Source organism: Akanthomyces muscarius, chromosome 1 (genome assembly GCF_028009165.1).
Source record: "Akanthomyces muscarius strain Ve6 chromosome 1, whole genome shotgun sequence".
Taxonomy (NCBI): Eukaryota; Fungi; Ascomycota; class Sordariomycetes; order Hypocreales; family Cordycipitaceae; genus Akanthomyces; species Akanthomyces muscarius.
The window spans coordinates 584,981-598,511 of NC_079241.1; the positions used below are offsets into that span (position 1 = coordinate 584,981).

At 56.7% G+C, this 13,531-nt stretch overlaps 2 protein-coding genes across 2 annotated transcripts; both read right to left on the bottom strand.

Annotated features, from left to right (window-relative positions):
* Position 1: 1 nt before the first annotated feature.
* Positions 2 to 1,513, bottom strand: LMH87_005108 (uncharacterized protein; the record flags this gene model as incomplete). Its single annotated transcript, XM_056202766.1, has 1 exon — positions 2 to 1,513. The coding sequence occupies one exon, from the start codon at positions 1,511 to 1,513 to the stop codon at positions 2 to 4; it is 1,512 nt and encodes a 503-aa protein (XP_056058289.1).
* A 1,186-nt stretch (positions 1,514 to 2,699) lies between these two features.
* On the bottom strand, positions 2,700 to 4,492 carry LMH87_005109 (uncharacterized protein; the record flags this gene model as incomplete). Its single annotated transcript, XM_056202767.1, has 4 exons — positions 2,700 to 3,076; positions 3,134 to 3,284; positions 3,341 to 4,353; positions 4,420 to 4,492. The coding sequence occupies 4 exons, from the start codon at positions 4,490 to 4,492 to the stop codon at positions 2,700 to 2,702; spliced, it is 1,614 nt and encodes a 537-aa protein (XP_056058290.1).
* Between the last annotated feature and the right edge of the window lie 9,039 nt (positions 4,493 to 13,531).

The window sequence follows — 13,531 nt, forward strand, 5'->3', positions numbered from 1 at the left end:
TTCACTGCCGCATCAGCTCGACCATGTCCTTCATCCTATAATCCAGCACCGGCGTCTCCCAATCCCCCTCCACCAGCGCATACGTCTCGACCGTGCTCTCGTACTGCTTCACCGGGTTCAGCGCCCAGTAGCCGAAATCCGCATCCACCTCCTTGAGCAGCCGCCATAGGTTCCGCCAGTACCGCGCGCCGCCCACGCTCGGGTGCCGCCCGCTGCCGAGCTCGCCCACCCACACGGGCGCCACGTCCTGCTCCAGCAGGTACAGCCAGCTGCGCCGCATCGTTTGCACAAACGACCCGTACCCGCGCTGCGCGAAGCGCCCGCCCCAGCTGCCCCAGCCGGACCACGCGTAGACGTGCGCCGAGTACACGAGCCTGTGCGGCACGCTGAGGCGCACGGGCCGGGCCGCCGCGCCGGAGAGGTCGTTGGCCGACTCGGTGCCCTCGACGACGACGAGCCAGCGCGGGTTCATGGCCAGCAGCCGGTCGCCGCAGCGCTCGGCCGCGGCGGCCCATTTGGCCCAGGGCATGGTGCCCCAGAGGCCGCGGACCTCGTTGCGCAGGTCCACGCCGATGACGAGCGGGTTGTCGCGAAAGCGGTCCATGACGGCCTCCCAGTTGCGGATCCACGACTCCTCCGTCTGGCGCACGGCGCACAGCCCGCCGAGGTGGTCGTTGGCCCAGCCCGCGTCGCACGGGTTGGCGCCGCAGCACCACGTCGCCGTCGTGATGTGGTTGTTGACAATCACCGCAAGCCCTGCGTTGGTCAGCGCCGCCACGACGGCCGCAAAGACGTCGAGCGCGTGCAGGCCCGCGAGGTCCGGGTTGGCAAGGACGAGGTGCGGCGCAATCACGGGGTTCGTCAGGACCAGCTCGTCGGCGTACGGCAGACGCACGCTGTTGAAGCCCAGCCGGCGGATGGTCCGCGCAATGTCGCCGCGGTGGCGCGTCTCGAGCCCACCGGGCACGAAGAGCGAGTCGCTCGCGCCGTACCAGTTGACCGACAGCAGCTTGAAGCGGTCGCCGGCGGCGTCGACAATGTGGCGGCCGCGCGTGCGCAGGGGCAGCTGCCGCTGCAGGATGCTCGTCTGGTTGAGGGGAAGAGGCAGCGGCGCCTGGCTGAACTTTGTGGTTTCGTCGTCGGGTTTCCAAGGGGCGTTGAGATATGTCTCGCGGCGCCATGCGTATAGTGCGCCGATGGCCACGACGGCCAGGAGGAGGAGTAGGAGCATGCCGCACCAGGTCCGTCTGCGAGGCTTCCTCAAAGCGCGTATCCTTTTCCAACGCGGCAGGAGGGTTCTCGAGTCCCAGGTGACGTTTTCGCGATGTGAGTATGGGGATGAAGTAATGTCCTGGTCAAAAGCTTGAGGCTCGCTCGGCACCAGCAGACGAGCAGATTCCTCGGCGGCGAAGCTCGGTCTGTCAACGGGGGAAGCTATGGGCGAGAAGGAGATTTGCGTGGTTTGCTGAGGCGATGAGCCCCTGTTGGCCCGCGACCACCGTTTGCCTGCCATTTTGCGCACAGTGGTTCCGTTTCGTGCGGTGCGCTTGGCACAAACGGGCAATGAAGCACGCGACGTGCAGCAAGACGAGAGGGAATCGGCAATAGCAGCCCAACTCCCGAGTTAAAATCACTGCGGGCGATTTGAACTGGAAGTTTAAGTTCAAGAGAGGCTCAATGGTCTTTCAAAAGCGGTTGATATGAGCAGATGCTGCGTCGCAAGTCAGAATGAGGTCGCGATGTGAGGCCGAATCACCCAAACGTCTTGCCTCGTCGTGTGGTCCACTGTCCAGCTACCAATCGCAGCGGCTGGATGCAAAGTAAAAGAAGCACCTGTCACGATTTCTGATACAGGTGAATTGACTTGTAGATGCCGAGTTTTGGTCATCCCGAAAGTGCCGCATATCTGTCGGTTTGGCCAAAGCCCGCTTCCGGATCGGCCGGGACTGGTCAAGGCTGCGTCTGGTCGGCGTTTCACTAGCACAGTTTTAGGTCAAACTCTGGGGTTAGATGTACGCGGCTGCTGCGCCAGCAAGCGCACACATGGCCACGCGAATGGGACGAAGGCCCTTCTGAGCAGCATGTTGCGGATTGATCAAGAATATAGCCAATCGTGCAGGATTGACTTTCATACAAGGCGCCACGAAGCCACGGTCATGAGGCTGCTATAGAAGCTCTTCGAGCTGCCAGGCTGTCGTGAACGAATGCGCAACGGGCCCTGCGACAGGTTCCATTTACGTACGAGGCAGATTTGTAGCCGATGCAAGCCAACAGGAGTAAATGATGTGTTTGGGAGTTCCGCGCATTCACAAGACATGTAGGATCAGTGATTCGGCATTATCGATTTTTGCTGTCATAAAAGTGCTATATAGTAACAATGAAAAAGTATACATCGGGCCAAGTAAATGATAAATACTGTGCCGAATTAAATGTTGCTCAACAGAGGAATACTCTCCAACGCCACGCTATGTTAAAGACGTAATGAACATGGAAAACGCCCGACAGAAGGATGTTCTGATTGGAAGTCTCCGTAATATGGAAGCGCGAGGCTTGCCTTTTTACTTTCCAAGACACAAATTGGGTCCGAGACATGGTTGGACATGTGTCGCAAGAGCTCATACTCTTGCTGCTTGACCAAGGCACTGTGAAGGGTGACCTTGGACGTGGAAAGAGCAAAGATTGCTCTTTACTCTTCTTCACTAGATTCTGTTCATGCCGAGAGGGTTCATGCTCTCGTAATTCGCGGCGTGACTTCTATTGTCAAAGCCGGGTTGCGGGGATCGCGGCGACCGAGGCGGCGGAGGCGGTGAATTCGGCGCACGCGAGTTGGGAAACGTCGGAGGCGGCGAGTTTGGCCCACGCGAGTTGAACGTCGGAGGCGGGGAATGTGGCCCGCGCGAATTAAACGTCGGAGACGGCGAATTTGGCCCACGCGTGTTGGCAAACGTCTGTTGCGCATCCCAAGATCGCTGCACCGGTGATCGAGGTGTCGAAAACGAGCGCGATGGGGCGTGGTATCGAGCCGAGTTTTGCTCATAGTACGCTGACGTCTTGCGGTCCGTCGACGGGTACTTCACTGGGGACGCGGATGTTACCACGGTGCTGTTTTCTCGCGAGAGCATCTCATACGAACGTGTATCGGCCTTCATGTCGTGTCTGGCGTCGACAGACACGAATTCCTTCTTCTTTTTGCCACCTCGGCCGACGAGGTTCTTGAACAGGTCGACCCAGGCGGTCAACATGGACCGGCGGCCAAGCAGAAACATGAGCCAGATTCCGTTGAGCTATGATTCAGTTAGTGCTGAGGCAAAGCCAGAGAAGAATTAGGAAGTGTACGCACCCCGAGTAGCAGCAAAACTGCAGTGACGGTCGCCTCGTTGACAACAAACTTGCCTGCTTCCCTGAGGCACTGATTTTTGTCGCCGCCGGAGCCAATCAGGCACAGTACCCAGCTCTCTGCGACCTTGGGGTCCCTGGTGACGGACTCGACGACATTGTCCTGGAATACGAAGACGACAGAAAAGAAGATGACGTCGGCAACGATGATGAGCACAATGGCGATACCACGCCATTGCATGGCAACGACGCGCTTCACGCGGCGGTAGGCCTGCCGCGGGGTCATGGTGCGGATGCTGTTCGAGTACGAGGGCAAGCCGGATCCTTCCGTGGAGGCTGAGCTGTCCGCCAGCGACGCCAGGTAGACCTTGACGCAGTAGCCAAACGTGGCAAAGGTGGTGATGACGGTGATGCCGGCAAAGATGAGGAGAGGCACCCAGAGGTCGGCCAAGCTGTTGTCGTGGTTGATGTGGCAGATGGTCCCGAAGCGAAAGGAGACGCCGCTGAAGACGAGGGCCAGGATGATGCCAATCAGGGGCACGCCCCAGCCGGCGGCCTGGGCAAAGTACATGAAGGGGCGGCCGACGGTGACCTGCCAGCAAATCTGGAGGTGCAGGGACAGGGAGCGCAGAAACGCCCACATGACGCCGCTCCAGCCGCCGAGGATGAGGAGCGCGCCCGAGGCGCCGCAGACCTTGCTCGTGGCCATGCCGTGGGGCGTGATCTTGTCGTAGCACTGGGCGGGCTGGGCGGCGAGCGGGACGACGAAGCCCATGTTCATGAGGAAGACGCCGGCGGTGAGGCAGATGCTGAGGTAGTGGCGGTTGGTCTTGTCGACGGGCAGAAAGGCCCAGGAGAGGAGCAGGTAGAGGCAGCAGAGGGCGCTGACGGTGGCGACCCAGTTGGCGACGGTGCCGATGGTGCGGAAGCTGTCGGGGTAGATCCAGTCGGTCAGGGGGCAGGGCAGGCAGCACTTTACGCCGTCTGCGATTTTCTGGCAGAGGCGGCCATCGACGACTTTGGGACGAGTCAGTACTGAACGGAGCAGGGTGTTGGAAGCCTTGGCCAGAGGGGTCATCTTACATCCTCCACTGTTGGGATAGAGCCTTGCATCGTAGAATGGTGGCGGGCAGAGATTGGCCATGTTGACGGCCATTTTGGCGGTTGTTGACGGAGCCGTCGGATTGTGGCAGAATTACAGAAGAAGCAGTGGTCTTGGGATCGCGGTACACGTCCAATTGGTATCTATTTAGAGGTTGCGCCGGCGGGAAGTTTATCGAGCCGTGGCGGGTGCGGCAAGACGGGATGGGTGGAGCAAGAGGCAAACGTTGTCGTCCGCACAAGAGAATCGGCGAGGAATGAACGAGTCGAGATCAAGCGGAGAGGGTACCGTCGAGAAGAAGCGTGACTGAAGAACCGGAGTGCTGGAGTCAGAGTAGGAAGAGCTGTGCCATGCTGGGAGTCGTTTATAGAAGAGGGTCCCGGTGGTGGGACGTTGGAGAGTCGGTGCCAGTTGTAAGTAGGGCTGAATGATGAAGGATCAAACAGATACGGCAGTGGCCCAGCTACATTCAGAGCAGTTCTGGCACCAAGGTACGACGAAGAAAAGTCGAGGGAGAGAGAGAAGAGGAAGACGGTCGAGGATAGAGTGGTGGGTACATGCGGGGAGGGCAGACGACTTATACAGAGATGCGAGGTGCGGCTGGGTTTGGGTTGTTGATGGGGGAGTGTGGAACTACGGTCGTGCTGGAGAAGCGAAGGGAAAAAAAGGAAACGCGCCAAGTGGGATCGCAGGTGGTAAAAGGTTGGGAGGGGTGTAGAGTATTTTGCAGGCAGTTGAAGAGAGAAAAGTGTCGAGTGTCTGGCTTGCGGGATACTGGTAGAGTGGACGGGACATGCAGGTCGCGGTCAAGTTGGTGTGGTGGTGGTGTGGTGGGTGATGGGTGGTGGGTGGTGGGTGTGAGTCGGTCCCTCAAGAGTCAAGAGGAGCTAGCCCGGGGGGGGAGAGGCGTGCGCTAAAGAGACTCTGAAGGACGCTAGAGAAAGGCACCACCCCTCCCCCTTGGGGCGCAGGCAGGGGGTCTCGAGGGAAGCGCACCAGTGCCTGGCAGGACAGGACAGGACAGGACAGGCCAACGTACAGGTACAGGGGAGGCTCAGGGCATGGCGAGACGGGGCAAGACGGGGCTCTCAGTGGACTCCAGCGCCGGTCCAAGAGCCATCCAACCCTCCCAGTGGGAACAGGCCAGGCGTTCCCCACCACAGCCTGCAGAGGCAGCGAGCGACATGGCCAGAGCAACAGAATGAATCAAGCTGGCAAAGAAAAGTAGCAGAAATATCTGCAGTAATACATAACGGTAGGCCAACGGGTGAACGGACGTGCCTACGGAAAGAAGACAGGGATACGACGGCCCCTCCCAGGCCCGCGCTGCGACATCTACCAGTAGACGGACTCGGCAAGCAACCAAATATATTGCCCATTTGCTGCTGGGATCCGGTCCTTCCACCGACTATAACAAACCCTAGAAATAAAACAGAAAAAAAAAAAAAAAAGAGTCTAAATGTAGACAAGTCATGCAGACAAGCCATGCAGATGTCCGAGTTTGGGTGTCTCTCATCATCATCGTAATTTCTCACAGCCGTGATTGGCAGAAAATCTGCAATTCCCTGCGAAGCTGGGGTACTAGGGGGGCTGGACACAAGCGAGAACTCGACCATGGGCTTGACCTTGGCCGTCATTTGCTGCTGCAGCCTGGCTCGCCACCGTTAGAGGGCCGCTTGTACCCAATGAGCAAGCTGAGCAGGGACATTTTTCACGACTCGAGCTGGATGTCCTACCTGGAGCTCCGTAGAGGCGCACACGACGACGGCTTGCTATACGAAAACATCTGCCAATTAGAGACGGCATCGGTCGTTGCCACCACCAACCAGCCTGTGAATCCCAGGCCAAGGACGGAATGCGCCCGCCATCAGATCCAACGACGACGACGACGACGACGACGGTTTCTCTCCGAGTATTTTACAGTCCGTCCCGTCGCACAGAAAAAAAGAAGAACAAGAAGGAAGAACTAATTTACCTCTTTTTACACCAGTACCCTTCCGGGCAAGGGCCGATGGGCTGTCCCCTGCTCGACACGAGCCAGGTCCTCAAGGGGCACAACGCGTGGTGGCGGCGCCCAGCTTTGGTGTGGTGGAGGACAGACGCCTCGTTTTTTTTTTCTCTCTTCTCTTGCAGACTGTGGTGGTGGCGTTCAATATTGAAAAGCCTAGAAGCACTACGATGACATTGCGCTAAACTCGCACACTGGTAGCTGGTTAAATTGCCAGTATTCTTCTTGGAGAGCGACTGTACGACTGGCTACCAGTAGTTACCTGTCCAGCACGCCCAGCCTGTCAAAGTCTCTCCCTAGCGTCTTGGGCACTTCCAGGGCTCTAAACCGCTAGCGCAACGTGCCACGCAAGGCTGTCTTGGCTGTTTCTAGCGCACAACGGATGCCTTTACCAGTAGTTAGACCTTGACGTTGGTGAGCAGGCGAGGTCCCCCCCCCGTAGTGAGAGCGGCTTTCGACGAGAGGCTCTCGCAGTATTCGCTCTGGCATGGCGAATATACGGCGGCCGGCAGTCATATACCTACCGGCAGCGCATAAACAAGGTGGACACTCGCTTGCGCAACCCATTTCACCAGTTATTGCCCCAAGAGAATGACGGCCAAGAATGGGCCAAAACGCCGGGAACCAATGGCAAAGCCTCACTTTGCAGACCCTCTTGCCTGATGCGCTCTGCATGAAAAAGGGCCCAGCTGCTGATGGGGTCAGCTGGGGCTTGCCGCATGTGGTTCTGCGCGAATAGAGGGCGTTGCGCGCGCCGAGAAAGAATAAGAGGACTCCGTCTTATATGCTTGCATGGCTATATGCGCATGCGTAATGCTTCCAGACACGTACAGCTGCATATTTCAGCAAAGGAAGATGTGGCCGGTTGGGCCAAAAGCTCTTATCGGGATTTACCGAGTTGCTCGGCTCAGTGTACATGCGCCCTCGACTTCACACCATCACCAAGCCCAGCCTCTCTGCCAACTACACAAGAGACTAGAGATGCCATCAGGCCCTGCCGATGACAGCCTCAATCTGCCCTTTTGTCCTGGCCTGCTACGAGTACCAGCACACACGGCCAGACGTCCCAAGAGAACGAGGCTCTCAGGCCAGGAACAGGCTGGTGCACGCTATTCCGGTTTCGAACCCGCTCCGGCGGCGCGGCCCTACTTTGCCCTTTTGCTGCCGGCCTTGTCGGCTTACACGGGGGGCGGCAGGCCAAGAAGCCCCAAACAGAACGAGCCCAGCCCGGGCCGAATATCTGACTGGCTTTGACACGGTCGTCTCATGGCGAATAGTGAAGCGTGCTGCTGCACAACGGCCATGTTTCATTATTATTATTATTCTTCTTCTTCTTCATCGGCGGCCGGTTTCTGCTTCCTAGCCAAAATGGCTCATCGGCAAGTTCAAGTAATAATCTAGAGTGCCTACTCCGTACTCCGTACCCCAATCTGTGTCCCTGGGCGGGTCAAGAACCCTGGGCATCCGTTCCAGAGTTATGGAACGTTATGGGGCTTTTTTTTTTTTTTTTTTGACGCAAAAAGCACCGAATGAGTCCTGCTGTTGGATCTGGGAGCCGGCACAGTAATAGCGAAGCCCTGCTGGTCGCCACTGCCCGCTAGAATCTGCGAATGCCCCCCCCCCGGGACCCATGTCGTGCCTTGCGCGCTGCAAGGGCCAAATCACCACCACATGGCGAAACGGTCGTGCCGCAAGACTAGATTCCTAGGGCCGTTGGGCCGCACCAGCGCGCTCATCAAATCGGGCCTGTTTGCACTCTTTGAGTTCTATCCCTTCTATATTGGGGCTTGGTATTCTTTCATCCTGCGCCTGCCTTGTTGTGGACAAGGCCAGCTACAACCACGTCCCCTGCCCACTTACACCGCAGCATGCCTGATATAGCCCACGCTGCGCATAACATTGCTCTGTACTCCGTAGGATGCTCGCCACACCTGTAAGAATTTCACACTCTCTTCAGACCATTCTCCAGAAAAACGGTCGAGGTAACTCGGCAGTATGCATAACGTCGCATCCTCGACAAGCGGGTGGCGGGTGGCGGCACTTCCCGCCGTCGTTCACGCGACCAACATGGGACGCATCAGAGACGGCCTTGTCCAATGTCGCTAGCGCATGAATGATTGCTGCGGCATGTGGCAGGTCAACAGGTTTCCCCAGTCTACCATCGGCCCATCTCGCTCAGGGAGTGGCAGACTAACTCTCCTGATCAGGCCCTCAAGGGATTGTGCAGCGAAAACCCACTAGTTGAGTGGTCAGTGGCTTTTGCACATGGCCTGACACTGCGTTGCTTGCATTGCTCTGAACTGAGAATTGGTTTTTGTTGGGGCGTTGGCTATTTTCTTAGCTGTTCTAATATACATGTATTGCCTTTTGGCATGACGAAACGCGGCCGAGTTCGGCCAAGTCCAGTTACTTACAGAAACGCATGACCTGCAACGCAAGCTTGGTTCCCTGCGCAGCTGTACTGAAGCTGGACACTTGTAAAAGGTACAGAGATTTGCAATGGCCTGGCTCGTCCGCGTGCCTACGAGCATTCTGAACGTCGGCGCATAGTGAGCATTTGCGATACGCCAGCCCTGCAGGCTCTCACTAGCCTCGTGGCTTGTCAGTCTGCGCTCCCGATGATTCATTACCAGCCATGGAATTTACCCCAGGATATTTGACGAGTGGCCGTTTTAGTCGCATGGCATTCGGCGGTCTGTGCACAAGACGGATGGATGGAGGTTGTGTGTGTGCTGAGACACGGGTTGTGCGTGTGCAGCCACTCTTCGCGAAATTGATGGCAGGCTAGTCTGCATCGGAAGGGCGTCCCGAAGCAGAGCATAAAGATGCTTGGTCCGAGGTACACATCACAGGACCAATGGTCGACGCAGTTGGCGATTTCGCCTCTTGACGTCGTGCCTCGCTCGGACATTGTTTAACCTGACGAGTGCTGCCGGCAGTTCTTTTTCGCCCATCGCCACTTGCTGTTGAGATGCGAGACACGACACCGCCCACAAAAGCATAGTTTTATTCCCCTGTCTGTTAATTTAAAAGTCACCGTGTGAAATGTTACCGCATCTCGTCATAGGGCGAGTGAGCAAATCCACGTTGCCGCCGGGCTCTGGGCTGGCTGCCTGCAGGCGATCTAGCGCCACCTGTCAGCGCTCCCCTGTCACCGAGCAAACGGGCGTCCTTGGGCTGTGAGTGGCCAGTCCCTTCAGCCTGCCAGCTGCCCGCACAAGCCATACAGGCCCTGCATCTCGCTCCAGCCCGCCTGGCAGCAAACGGGCGATCCAGTCATGGTGCGTGATGCTGTGCTTGGCCGGGCCAACTAGATTTCCTTTTTGCATCGCCGTGGGTGACGAGTCGCAATCACGTCGTGACCAAGCGAAGCCTCGAGTCCTGCGTTTCTGTTAACCGCACACCCTTTACATTCGGCAGATGATCCGATGGCCGACTCGACGTCGGAGTTGTCGTCTTGGTTGGACGTGGGGGATGCCCGCCACTGCAGCCATCGAAAGACCTGGCTTTCGACAGACCGCACGGCACTACGCCCGATTAACAGCGGCATTTCGTCACCGTCAGGCTATCAGCTGACCTCTTCCGGCCGCGATCAAGTTAACGCCGACTCGCTCACTAGCTTCCCACATCGCTGCCTTCTAATGGCCCTACAAACACTCCCGTTGAGAGCTGCCCTAGCGCGATGGCTGATCGCGGAGGACGTCGACGCACTCACTAGACAGCACACACACACACACAGCCACGGCCGGTCCCTGGGCTGGGGTACATGGCGCGTTGTAACCCTCCCAAAATGCCAACCTCATAGAAGCCTTACCCATAGCCCACCATCAGAACATCTGTCAATGTTCTGAACCAATACGCGCTAATAACAAAGTTTAGAGGACAGCGGCATCGGGAGTTGTGGCAACGCCAACTAACGGCACGGAAGCTAGCGGCGTTGTTCGCGCCGGACAATATGCTGCTTCTAGTCGCATCAGCGGACGATTGGCGCTGTTTCGACGTCGCGCAGTCTCTTCCGCGAGGTGCGAAAATGATCATACCGAGGCCACCAGAGAGTCAGTGCTACAGCGTAGTGATTCACGACAAAGAAAAGAATAAAACCTCATTAGCCATAGTCAGCCCCGAGTCAAGTAGTGAGACAATCCTGCGGTACCATTGCAGCCCTCTTCGCCGCCTTTTTGGCTCGTCTGCAGGGGTTTCGGTCTGGCGTCTGTGACACATGCTTTCGGCGCACCGGACGTTTCGAACTTTTTTGCCAGCCTCGGACAAGCTGCGCCAAGCAGCGCACTTTGAGATGTACGCGGGGAACTACTGTTGGATTCGCCAAGCCACCGTGTAGTCTATTCGGCGTGAATGGCGCCTCGAATGAGTTGAACAATCGATCGCAAACCGCCGCCAAGCACTGAGCAGACAAGAAGCTTTCTCATTGTGTGGTCTGGAACGACGCCTCCTTGTACGAATACGCATGTGAAGATTCTCCATTGACCCCCGCGTACGTTGCGAGGATTTTCTTGGGGTCTACATGGCAAGAAATTGTCCCGACTTTTCCAGATATCGCAAAGGGCTGACCACCGGCTCGGATCCGCCGGCCTGGGACGTCGACGAGCATCTACACGGAGACGAGCAGGAGAGCATATCGCAGCAAACTGGTTCGATTTTTACAGCTTCCATGAGCTCACGCGAACAGTTTCCACTTACCACGAGCCATGCTACTCTTGTCTCCACCGCAGCCATGCATTAGTTTTGCGTTGAGATGGCTACATAGGAATCGCATTCCTTCATTGCTGGTTGACAACCGTGACAGCCCAAACATTCAACCCCACAGCGCCACGCCGACAGCCACCATGCAGCAACCTCATGGCAAAGCTGCCTGTCAGTTTAAAGCCTGCTTCATGTGTCAGAAGCCAAATGTGGCTTTTTGAGCCGGTAAGTCTCTCGGCCGTAGTCAGACTTTTCTTCGCCAATATTGATTGTGATCCGCGATGGCTGTGGCCGGACGAGCGGTGACCCGGCCACAACTTCCCACCCAACTGGACTTCCCCAGACACCATCGATGGCTTGCAGCCATCCATGTCTTCAACCTCATGTTGTAGGAAATTATGCTCGGGCGCCCATCGCCTCTGGGCCGGGCTCAATCATGAGCTCCGTCCCAACTAGCGCTCGTTCTAGAAGAGAGCTTCGACGCCTCCAGGGCTACGCTCGATGATGTGTCATGGAACCCTACCCAGCTGCTGCACCTACAACACGACCTCATCGGGTCTACTAACAACGCCGTCGAACCTGCCACGACTACGCCTCGGGGTTTCGACGCCGACAGGCTTGTTATGCAAGGTCTGCACATTTTTCAGTCCGCAGCAACTAGCTACATTAATGGCTCGAAGCTCTGCAGCCTGGTGCTAATACTACAGTTGTGGCAGCTCTGGTTTGGGAATAGCGCGGCTGCAGCATGTAAGTGTTGCAGAACAGTTCCTGGTTCCAGGGCTTGCGCTACTGCACCCCGTCGCCATGTGTATGCATCTACAAGTCCACTTGCTGCAACCACCACGCAATTACAGTGCCCCATGGAACAGGAGACTACTGGGAGTAGGTCTCAATAGCTGCCCAAACTGAATCGCGAACCCATGGGATGGGTTACTGCAATTCTCCTGTGCGCAATAATTCCCCGAGCCCATCAATGAAGAACCCCTGCTATTTAGCCCATTCGATATCAAGCCCAAGCTCCAGTCTATTCAGCCTCTGCGGGACGTCGCGGGGTCTAACGGGCTACGCCAAATGGGGGCGGATTGGCACACCCACACACCCTCCTTGGACATACTTCCTAATTTCGATACAGGTCCGTGGTATGGAGCCCATGGCGGAGGGCTAAACAGGGCCAACAGACGCCATGCGCACGCCATGAGCAGAGGCAGAAAGACGTGGACCTTCTGACGCAGTCTTCATGTCTCCATTTTCATGGCGTTCACCATCGCTGTTGAGGACTCCGCAACCCGATACTGTATGCGGAATATTCCTCGGCGCTCTTCCAGACAGTCGGGTCTGGATTGTGCGCCGCTGGCCTGGACGGTCTTGTTCGACGTATACGCGGGTTTCCGACTCTCGGCCGGCGCGAAGAAAAGAACTCGGTCATGGAAGCTGGCATTAGTGGTAGCGTCGAATCACACAGACGCTGTGTTACAGGTTTCAACATCTGTGCAGCCATTCCAGCGAAGCTAAAATTCGGGGCTGCATTGGCTATTCAAGTGCTGCAGTCACTGCGTCGAGTTACCTCGGTGGCATTGTAAATACGGTTCTTGCAGAACGAGCCGCGGTTGTCGACGTCGAACGCAATTACATAAACTAGTGTTGAAGAGTGCATCCTCAACGCGCGCCCTCACGCATATGCATGCATGCCATTCCACAGAAGCAGCCTCGTCTTGCACTACCAACAAAAAAAAAAAGTATGTATCCGTACCTGCAGCCCCTTTTCTGTTCTATGCATGCCAAGCAGGGCCTCGGTGCGCGGAACAAAGCTGCCGTAAATCAGCAAAACGTCCAATGCTGGATGAGATGGACAATCGGCTTGGTGGAGTTGTCCCGTTCGCCGCCCCCAGCTATAAGTGACATGCCAGATGCCTCCACCAGACGTGACGCAGAATGGCGATGACACTAGTATTTAATTGCTTTCAACGCAGAATGGATATCAGAATGCAAACTTACAAAGTAGGGCCTCGAGCCGTGACTGTTCAAAGCGGCCGGCGGGTCGCGCTGGAGCACTCTGCGATGATCGGGTCTGTTCGAGGTGTTCCCAATCAAGATGTGGATAAGGACGCTCAAAGCAGATTGTGATGGGCGGTCATGCCTCTCGATTGCATTTTAGGGCACGGAATAATGACTCGCATTCGCCCCGTACGGATCGCGATTGTGTATTTTTGGATGCAAAATGCAGAGGGTCAAGATATCACTTACTCCCTGCGGTGATGCTTGAGCGACCCAAGGTAATTGTTCTTGGACTGCAGTCCAAGAACATGGAGTTGCTCAATCTGCGCTGTGATGCTAAAGGCTCAAGGCTGCGCATTGCAACTCTCCTATTGTTGAAAGGCAAAAAA